Genomic DNA, 10668 nt, shown 5'->3' with positions numbered 1-10668 from the left:
CCTTGTTTGGTGCAGCAAGCTACTGGATTGGGAGCATCATTCCTATAGTCTAAGGGAGAGGGGATTCCTCAAAGAAGCGTCTGGTCAAGGCCTGGGAGTGGGTAGAGGGGGATGCAGACCCTCGCAGGTAACCAAGGAAGAATAAATCTCAACTGCAGGGAGGTGAGGCCACTTGTAGGCTCTCAGGTTTGAGAGGACCCAACTGAGTGACAGGGAGGTACAGCAGAGACTTGGACGGGGAGTTCTGCGTGCGGAGTGGGGGGAAGACCCTGTCAAACTCCTCTCTGGCCAGTGGGAACAGGGCGGGGGGAGGGTGGGAGCGCGAGAGCTCCTTGGTGACGCAAGCCCTCACGTGACCAAGAGCTGCAGAGCGACGCAGCCTGCGGTGCAGTCATCACACCCTTCTGGGTACCAGCTCCCTGCTGCCCTGCGCAGGCAGGCTGGCATCGGGCCCAGGAAAAGCGGAGCAGGTAAGGGCTCGGGGACGCGCGGGGCCCAGGGTGGCAGCCGCGCCGCAACCCCAGTAGCTGCAACCAGGGGTGAAGGACAATGCGGATTCAAGTATCAGGAGCCTTCCCTCTGAATCTCCCGAACCCACTCCCCCTGTCTAGTGTGTGGAGGGGAACCTTGGGTTTGGCTGCTGGGTGTCTCAAGAGGGAAATATCGAGATTGAGATGCTCCTTTCTCCCTGACTCTAATCACTGACCGCTCATGTCTGTTCAGCTTCCTGCTCATTTCAGTGGAAGGGATTTGCACGGTGGTGTTGGCAGAGAAAATGGTGGGCTTTAGTAACTGGATGCCTTGCGTTGGTGGGGGAGGCTTACCTGAATGTTGGGAGGGAAGTTTGATAACTAGGGTCTGTATTCCGACAGGTTGAGTATTGGGATCTGTGTCCAGGGTGCTGGTGCAAGCACCCAGTTCCTTTATTCCTGTCTTGTGTAGCTCGGTGTTGCACAGTTTGTGGCGAGGCAAAGGTAGGAGTAGAGAAAGCTGCATAGGATCTGTGAAGGTTAGTGTGAGCATGGGCACTGGCTGTGAACCACCCAAGTGTGATGTGAATTCTATATGACAGGGATTTTGGCAGCCACTACCTAGTTGGAATAAGGGGTGAAGCTAGCTAGGGAACTTTCCCTAAGCTGCATCTATTTACCAAGCTTAGGGCTTTAAACTTAAATTTTATATTGAAGACCAGTAAAGATAGCAAATTTTTCTATGGATGACTTAATTGGTACTTCAGATAATATTGAGAAGATACAAATTGTTGTATTAAGGAGCATTACTTATTTTTTTTTTTGAGAGAGAGAGATAGTAAGTTTTCCATGGAGGAATAGTGATTTTGCAAAAGCAAAAGCTTCCCCCCACACCTTGTCTCTTCTACTGCTGGAGACTCCTAGAGATGGGTTTAAGGGAAAGTAGATAGCAGTAGGCTATGGTGATTCTAGAGTATGGGATCCGGGGTCTTCCATCTCTCTCACCATCCTTCAGTTTTCAGATACCCTGCCAGCCTGAACATCTTGGTGAAGGAAATGATGGACTTTTGGAAGAAGCCCTAGAATGCTACAGGTGGTTTTAAAAAGATTTTGCCCATGCCACTCCCCTTTTATTTTTTCCTGCCTCCCTTTCTCACCCTTCTTACTTCAGTACTGGGGAGGCCCAAGGTTCTGCCTGCCAGGGAATGGGTCTCTAAATCCAATAAGAGGAGGTACTGAGACCTGTGTCTTAATTACTGAAATGCCACAAGCACTCAACATTCACCTTCCCCTTTTTTCTCTTTGTTCCTAGATCTTTCCATACATCTGCAGTAGGGCTGTTTACCACTGGAAAGAAGGGAGAGGGGGAGACTTGTCTAGATCCGTGGAGGTTGGTGTGATGGTGGGCAGTGTCTGAGAGGGTGGGAACAGAATGTGGCTGGTACTTAGGGGGACTAAGTAGATGGCACTTCTGCTTCTCCTACAATCTGCCAGATTTCCACAGTGTTGCCATACCCCATATTGATTTCAGTGCAGGAAACATTTTGGGATATTGGGGTAAAGGTGGGCTGGAGTATGACTGAAAGAAGAGGAGAGGGAGGACCATGAAATGGGACACATTAGCCAACTGGATCCAAGCTCTCTGGCAAGGCAGGTACTGGGGTCAGGGACCAGGGTGCTTGTGTGTTCTATGAAGGATTCAGTCTCTATTACCGCCTGTTTGTTTATTTATTCATAGATCTACCTGCAGGTTTGCTGCAGGGCTTGAGATGACTGGAAACAAAGAAACAAGGAGGAAATTGCCCCTGATCAGTAGAGACTGGTAAGAGAAAGGTCTGCCTGGGTAGACCTCTAGGGTGGGTTGGTAGAAACCATTGTGTATCCAGTAGGTCCAATGTCAAGTCTGGAGGATCCTCAGTCTCTCCCCTTTCCAGGCAACTTTCCCACCATTCCTGTCACTTACCCCACACCCTCACTTTAATTTTGATACAAAGAATGTGGTGAACTGAGGGGGATAGATAGTTTGCTAATAATATGCCAGTCACATGAAGAGCAAAATCTCAACTCCCATCTGTCCTTCCATCTGTCTTTCTGTCTGTCTGTCTCTAGGTCCATAGATCTCATGAGTATATAGACCTACTTTCGGGTGTATCACAAATCAAGAGAAGGAAAGAGGAGGGAACTGCTTTGGATCAATGCAGGTTGGTATGGGGATAGGGACCTGTGGGAGTGGTGACAGAGTTGGTCCAGTAAAAAATCAAGGTCTGAGAGCTTCTTAGTCTCTCCCACTCATAGTCAGCCCTTCCACCATTCTTTTCCACTATTTATTTGGTGTAAGGAAATGTCTATGAAAGTACCTTGGGGAAAATTGTTGGGTATTAGGGAAAATGGGGAGGTGATAAAAAAAGGGGGGATGGAGAGAGAGTTTGCTAATGCTTCTCTTCTCCAAATAAGCACATTATTTCTACACTTTCCTGTCCTTCTGTGTATCTGTCTGTATGATGCATAGAATTAGAAGAGAAATTTTAGTCCATTTCCTTCCTCCACTTCTAGGTCCACCTCCAGTGACAGCTGTAGTGGCCTTTGAGTCTCTTTCCCCAGCTCTTCTCATCCCCCCTACCTTATTTGTGGCATCAGCAGGGGTGATTACATGGGTCGCATTCAGGAAGTGGGCTGGGTGACTGCAGGACTGGTGATCTGGGCTGGTACCTGCTATTACATTTACAGATTAACCACAGGAAGAGCCCAGAGTATGAGGAGACTTGCCAGCAATGGGTCTAGAGTCAAGATGGAAACTGTGGCTGGTGTACAGACCCAGACCTTGGCTACGAGTGAAGCCATGGATGGGACAGAGATTGAGACTAGATCCAAGGTCAAGACTGGAGCAGAAACTGGAACAGGAGGTGGGGCTGGGGCTGATATAGAGACGAAGGCCACTGCTAGAGGCAGACCCAAAGCCAACTCTCAGGCCAAGGCAATGGTTGGGGCAGAGGCAGAGGTCCAGTCTGAGGTCAAAACAATGGCTATGACAGAGACAGTGACTCTGGCTGAGGCCAAAATCAAAGCCAAGGAAATGGCCATGAAAGAGGCAGTGACTCAAACTGACTCTGAGGCTGAGATAGTAGTCAAGAAAGAAGCAGTGACCCAGACCAAAGCTAAAGCTTGTGGAGTATTTGCCAGGGCAGAAGCCAAGAAAGAAGCAATGACCCAGACCAAAGTGGAAGCTCATATATTTGTTGAAAAAGAGACAGAGATGAACAGAGTACTGGTGACACAGAATGAGGCCTTGGCAATAACCAGGGAAGTAGCCAAGATGAATGCCATAAACAAGACTGGAATTGTGGCTGAGACCAAAGCAAGAGCCCTGGAAGAGACTATGAATGTGGCCAAGACTCAGTCTGAGGCAAGGTGTGGTACCACAGTTGATGTTAAGGGAAATCTTAATACCATGTCCAGGGCAGGAGCTGGAATGGATATAAGGTCTTATGCACCTTCTCAGGCTGTGGCCAAGATCCAGGTTGATGACATGCCTTGTGGTGGGCTTGAAGACAAGGGAAATTGCAAAATTACGTATCAAGCAGAGTCTGGGGCAGACATGAGGACTTCTGCCCAGTCTCAGATTATAACCAAGGCTCAGGCTGAGACCATGACTGGGGTAAGGGTTGATGCTGGGGGTAATACCAATGCCATGTACAAGGCAGGAACAGGGACAGATATGAGAGCTTCTACACAACATCAGACTATGACCAAGAAACAGGTTGAGGCAATGTCTGATGCCAGGGTTGATGAAAGGGGAAATATCAGTGTCACAACTAGGGCAGTGACTGAAGCTCACATGAAGACTGTTTCTCAGCCTAAGACTATGCCTGATGCCAGGGTTAAGGATAGAGACAATTCTAATGCCATGTCTAAAATGGGGGCCAAGGCAAACCTGAACATCAATTCTCAGGTTGAGGCTTTGCCTGGTTCCAGAGTTCAGACCAGGGGTAATCCCAATGCCATTTCTAAGTTAGGGGTTGGAACAGATATGTTGTCCTGTATACAACCTCAATCTATGGCCAGTGTCCCAGGAGATGCCTTGCCTGATGGTAAGATTAATGCTGAAGGCAATGCCAACACAATGTCTAAGGAAGGGGCTGGGACAGACACAAAGGCACAGTCTCAGGCTTTTGCCACAAGCCAGGTTGAAGCCTTACCTAGTACTAGAACTAAGGCTAGGGGCAAAGCCAAAGGCAAAAGAAAGGCCAGGGTCAGGACAGACATGAAAACTTGTGCACAGCCTCAGGGTGGGGCCAAGTCCCAAGCTGATGACAGGGGAGACCCTGACGCCATTTCTAGCCCAGGGGCTAAGGCAGAAATGAAGCCCTGTGGTCAGCCTCAAGCTATGGCCAATACCCAGGATGAAGCCTTGTCTGGTATCCAGAATAAGCTCTGGGGTAATCCCAAAGCTGTGTCTAATGTAGGGGCTGGGCCAGACACAAATGGCTCTGTCCAGCCTCAAACAGATATAACACAATCTGCTTGGCCACAGGCTGTGGCCAATTCTCAGGGTGAGGCCTTACCTGGTGCCAGTAATAAGGTCAGGGGAAATTCCAATGCTGTGTCTAAGACAGAGACTGGAGAAGATACAACAGGTTCTGCACAGACCCAGGATCTTTCAAATTCCCAAGGCAAAGCCTTGCTTGGTGCCAGGAATAAGAACAGGCGCAAACCTAATGCTGTGTCTAAGTCAGGGGCTGGATCAGATGCAGTTGGCTCTGCCCAGCCCCAGGCTGTGACCAATTCCCAAGAGGAGGCCTTGCCTTGTGCCAAGAATAATTTCCAGGGCAATCCCAATGCTGTGTCTAAGGCAGAGACTGGGGCAGATATAATGGACTCTGTCCAGTCACAGGTTGTGTCAAATTCCCAAGGTGAAGCCTTGCCCGGTGCCAGGAATAAGGTCAGGGGAAAACCCAATGTTGTGTCTAAGGCAGGAGCTGAACCAGATAAAACAGGCTCTGTTCAGCACCAGGCTGTAGTGAGTTCCCTGGGTGAGGCCTTATCTAGTACTAAGAATAAGATCAAGGGCAATTCCAATGCTGTGTCTGTAACAGGGGCTGTGTCAGATGCAAGGGGCCCTGCTCCAGCCCTGGGTATGGCCATTTCTCAGGGTGAGGCCTTGCCTGGTGCCAAGAATAAGGTCAAGGGTGATGCCAATGCTGCATCTAAGGCAGGAGGTGGGCCAGATACAACTGGCTCTGACCAGCTCCAGACTATGACTAATTCTCATGGTGAGGTCTTACCTGGTACTAAGAATAAGGTCAGGGATAATTCCAATACCGTGTCTAAGGCAGAGGACCAAACAGATGCAACAGGCTCTGTCCAGCCCCAGGCTGTGTTTAACTCCCAAGGTGAATCTTTACCTGTTACTAGGAATAAGGTCAAGGGCAATGCCAATGCTGCATCTAAGGCAGGGGCTGGGCCAGATGCAATGGACTCTGTCCAGCCCCAAGCTGTGACCAATTCACAGGGTGAGGCCCTGTGTGTTACTAAGAATAAGGTCAGGGATAATCCCAATACTGTGTCTAAAGCAGAGGCCAGAGCAGATGCAACCAGCTCTGCCCAGCCCCAGGTTGTATCTAATTCCCAAGGTGAGTTATTGCCTGGTACCAGGAATGAAGTCAAGGGCAATCCTAGTGTTGTGTCTAAGGCAGGGCCTGGACCAGATGCAATGGGCTCTGTCCAGCCCCAAACTGTGGCTAATTCTCATGGTGAGGCCTTACTTGGTGCCAAGAATAAGGTCAAGGGCAATGCCAATGCTGCATCTAAGGCAGGGGCTGGGCCAGATACAACTGGCTCTGACCAGCTTCAGACTATGACTAATTCTCATGGTGAGGTCTTACCTGGTACTAAGAATAAGGTCAGGGATAGTTCCAATACCGTGTCTAAGGCGGAGGACCAAACAGATGCAACAGGCTCTGTCCAGCCCCAGGCTGTGTTTAACTCCCAAGGTGAATCTTTACCTGTTACTAGGAATAAGGTCAAGGGCAATGCCAATGCTGCATCTAAGGCAGGGGCTGGGCCAGATGCAATGGACTCTGTCCAGCCCCAAGCTGTGACCAATTCACAGAGTGAGGCCCTGTGTGTTACTAAGAATAAGGTCAGGGATAATCCCAATACTGTGTCTAAGGCAGAGGACCAAACAGATGCAACCAGCTCTGCCCAGCCCCAGGTTGTATCTAATTCCCAAGGTGAGTTATTGCCTGGTACCAGGAATGAAGTCAAGGGCAATCCTAGTGTTGTGTCTAAGGCAGGGCCTGGGCCAGATGCAATGGGCTCTGTCCAGCCCCAAGCTGTGGCTAATTCTCATGGTGAGGCCTTACTTGGTGCTAAGAATAAGGTCAGGGGCAATTCCAATACTGTGTCCAAGTTAAAGGCTGGAGCAGATACAACAAGCTCTTCTCCACCCCAGGTTTCAGACAGTTCCCATGGTGAGGCCTTGCTTGGTGCTAGGAGTAAGGTCAAGTGCAATACCAATGCTGAATCTAAGGTAAAGGCCAGAAAAGATACAATGGTCTCTGGCCAGCCTCAGTCCATGGTCCTTTCCCAGAGTAAGATGTTGCTTGGTGCAAAGGACAAAGCTATACCCAAATCTAAAGCAGAAACCACAGAAGAAGGTGCTGTCTATAAAAATCCGAAGCCTAAGGCCATGCTCACTTCAGACAGTGAAGGTGGGACAGGTACTCTGGCCTGTGGAAAGACACAGCCTAAAGTCCATGACTATTATTGGAATGAAATTGGTATTGAAGATTGGATTGCCTCTGAGCGATGGATCAAATTTAGGTTTCAGGCCAAGGATGGATACTGGGAGAATAGCATGTCCTGGGTTGACGATGAGAATGAAGCTAGTATTGATTCCTGGAACGGGGCTAGTGATAAGTCTGGTATTAAGTCCTGGGCTGGGGCTTGTGATGAGGCTGGCATTAAGTCCTGGCCTTGGGCTAGGGATGAGAATAAGGTTGGTGTTGAATCCTGGGATAGATCTGAGGACCAGGCCAGCGGGGATCTCTGGACTAGGAACAAGGCCATTAGAGGGTCCCAGACTGGGGCTGAGAACCAGGTCAGTGGAGGGTCTTGGGTTGGCACTAGGGACAAGGTTATTGGGGAACCCTGGACTGGAGATCAGGTCAGTGAGGGTTCCCAGGCTGGGGGCCAGGCCAGTGAAGTGTCCTGGGTTGGGGAAGAGGCAATTGGAGGGTCCTGGACAGTGGCTGAGAACAAGGCCAATGGAGGATCCTGGCCTGGAGTTCAAAAGCAGGCTAGTGGAAGGTCCCTGGATGGGGATAGGATTCAGGCAAATGGAGGTTCCTGGACTGAGACAAGGGCTAGAAATGTGGCTAGTATTGGCGACTGGGCTGGCACTGTGGACAAGGCTATTGGAGAGTCCTGGGTTGGAACTGGTGATCCACTTGGTGGTAGATCCAAGCCTAGATTTGATAATCAGGCTAGTGAAAATGTATTGTGGGCTGAGGCTGGTGACCAGGACAGTGGAAGGTCTAGGTTGGGGTCTGAGGACCAGTCCAGTGGAAGACCCTGGGCTGACACTGCAGATCAAGCCAGTGGAGTGTCCAGTCTGGGGCCTGTGGACCAGTCCAGCAGTGGGTCCTGGGCTACGACTGGGGAACAGACTGATGGAGGGTCTAGGCCAGGGTTTTTGGACCAGTCCAATGTTCAGTCCTGGGCTGGCACTGAAAAGGAAGCTAGTGGAGGGTCCTGGGTTGGGGCTGGAGATCAGGCAGGTAGCTGTTCCAAACCTGGATTTGAGGGTCAGGCCAGTGGAGGAGGCTTCCAAGCTGGCACTAGGAATCAAGCTGGTAGAAAATCCTGGGCTGGGTCTAGGCTGGGAACTGAAAGTCAGACAAGTGGGGGGTCCTGGGCTAGGACTAGGGACCAGGCCAGTGGAAGGTCCCAGGTCAGTGCTGGGGTGGAGGACAATGAAGGATACTGGCTTGGGGCTGGGATTGAAGCTAGTACAGGATCCTGGTTTTGGAAAGAAGAGGCTGGTATTGTGTCCAGATCTGGATATAAAAATGAACCCAGTATTGAATCCAGATCAGTGACTGAGGAAGAGATTATCATTAGTTCCATATTTGAGGATGAGGACAAGGCCAGTATTGGGTCCTGGAGTAGATCTGAAGAGGAGGCCTTTATGGATTCCTTTGTGGGGGCTGAGGCCAGGAAAGAGTCTTGGCTCTGGGATGAAGATACAACCACTACAGGGTCTAGGCTTGGGGCTGGGGAAGGGCCTGGCATGAGGTCCTGGACTTTTGCTGAGGATATAGATGAGGATGAACTAAGTAGAGCGTCTAGCCCTGATATTGAGGAGATCAGTTTAAGATCATTGTTTTGGACTGAGAGTGAGAACAATGAGTGCATATCCAAGAGTGAGAAAAATGTCAGTTTTGAGTGTGGGGCTGGAGACAAGGATAAGCTTGAGGCTGCTGGTGGAGTTGATATAAGGTCTTGGTTCAGGGATGGTAATGAAAACAGAAGTGGAAACAAATCTTCACCTAAGACTAAAAAATCACCTGTGTCTAGAGGCACATATCCGTCCATGGTTCCTGGGGCAGGAATGGGATCATGGGCAGAAACCATGATCTGGACGGAAATGAAATATCCATACCAAAATGAACCCTGCTTACCACCTGAAGATGGCCTCAGAAAGCAGATCAGGTCTGGGGCGAAAGCTCAGCCCTGGCCTTGCCACTGTAAACACAAAACTAACATGGATCCACGAGAGCTTGAAAAACTCATTTGCATGATTGAGATGACTGAAGAACCTTCTATTCATGAAATAGCCAATAATGCTCTATTTAACAGTCCCGATTATCCCTTTTCCCATGAAGTCATTCATAATGCAGGTAGAATCTCAATTATTGAAAGCTTGCTCAATAATCCCCACCCCAGTGTTAGGCAGAAGGCTTTAAATGCACTAAATAACATCTCGGTGGCTGCTGAAAATCATAGGAAGGTTAAAACATATTTAAATCAAGTATGTGAAGATACCGTCACCTATCCCTTGAATTCAAATGTGCAGCTGGCTGGACTAAGATTGATAAGGCACCTGACTATAATTAGTGAATATCAGCATATGGTTACAAATTATATTTCAGAATTTCTTCGTTTGTTAACTGTGGGAGGTAGAGAAACGAAAGAACATATTTTGGGTATGCTTTTGAATTTCTCTAAAAATCCATCTATGACAAAAGATTTGCTCATAGCCAGTGCACCAACATCAATAATTAATATTTTTAGCAAGAAAGAGGCAAAAGAGAATATTATTAATGCTCTTTTACTATTTGAAAATATAAATGACCATTTTAAAAGAAGATCAAGAGTATTTACCCAGGACAGTTTCAGTAAAAATTCCCTTTACTTCGTATTCCAACGACCTAAAGCATGTGCCAAGAAACTTCGAGTCTTAGCAGCAGAATACAAAGACCCTGAGGTGAAAAAAAGAGTTGAGCTATTATTAAGTAAACTTTAATTAGTTGTATGTTTCCAAACAAATCTGAGTAATATTTTGGTTTTGCATCCTGGGGGTAATACACTTTGTAAATTGCATTATAACTTTGATACTGATGTTATTTATGATGGTTTGTTGCTGGACCACTTTATGAACACCAGATTAATTCAAACTTGTACTGAAAATACATGTGTTGCTTTTTACCTTGTCTAGATTGAGATGTTTTTAGTATGCTTCATGAGCAGAAACTAAGCCAATTCTTCATAAGTAAGGTAATCTTTGGTCCTTTGTGTGGACTTATGTTTATACATTTGAGATTTTATTTTTGTCATCAATAAAGTTTGTGTTTGAAGCAGTAAAAAGACATGTCTTTTTCCTTGAGTTTGTGATTTGGAAAGGCAAGAAGTACTGAAACAAAATGATAGTAACAAAACTAGGTGTCTCTGATCATGGTCAGACCCTTTGGTCAGACTCTCCCCATCAGGGCAGAAAGTTCTGTAGGTAACAGTGCTTAGGCAAAGTTTTACAGAAGAGAGGAAGCTTAAGTAAGCTGGGCTTGAAGGATAGGATAAAAACAGGACAGAAGGGCATTGGAGGAGGAAGGAATGGTGGGAAGAAAGGCATGGAGGTGGGAATGCTGCTCCAGAGAGGAGGCTGGCCTGCCTGAATACAAAGTGTGGAAGAGGGGGGGGG

General features: G+C 48.1%; 1 protein-coding gene across 5 annotated transcripts in view; it reads left to right on the top strand.

Annotated features, from left to right (window-relative positions):
* The first annotated feature begins 361 nt into the window (after nucleotides 1-361).
* ARMCX4 (armadillo repeat containing, X-linked 4) overlaps nucleotides 362-10668 on the top strand; it is a 12758-nt gene continuing 2451 nt past the window's right edge. The window contains exons 1-7 of one of the 5 annotated variants that reach the window (XR_001513942.1): nucleotides 362-470; nucleotides 943-1009; nucleotides 1486-1563; nucleotides 1783-1860; nucleotides 2209-2292; nucleotides 2580-2671; nucleotides 3024-3058. Coding sequence is in view for 3 of the 5 variants with exons in the window: in XM_006764266.2 (XP_006764329.1) it covers nucleotides 3121-6585; nucleotides 7066-9996 (6396 nt within the window). In the remaining 2 variants the exon portion in view is untranslated. The other 4 variants (XR_001513943.1, XM_015564307.1, XM_015564306.1 and 1 more) reach the window with 4 other exon arrangements.

The sequence above is a fragment of the Myotis davidii genome, unplaced genomic scaffold (assembly GCF_000327345.1).
Source record: "Myotis davidii unplaced genomic scaffold, ASM32734v1 scaffold1241, whole genome shotgun sequence".
Classification (NCBI taxonomy): domain Eukaryota; kingdom Metazoa; phylum Chordata; class Mammalia; order Chiroptera; family Vespertilionidae; genus Myotis; species Myotis davidii.
This window is presented reverse-complemented; position numbering and strand designations above follow the sequence as displayed.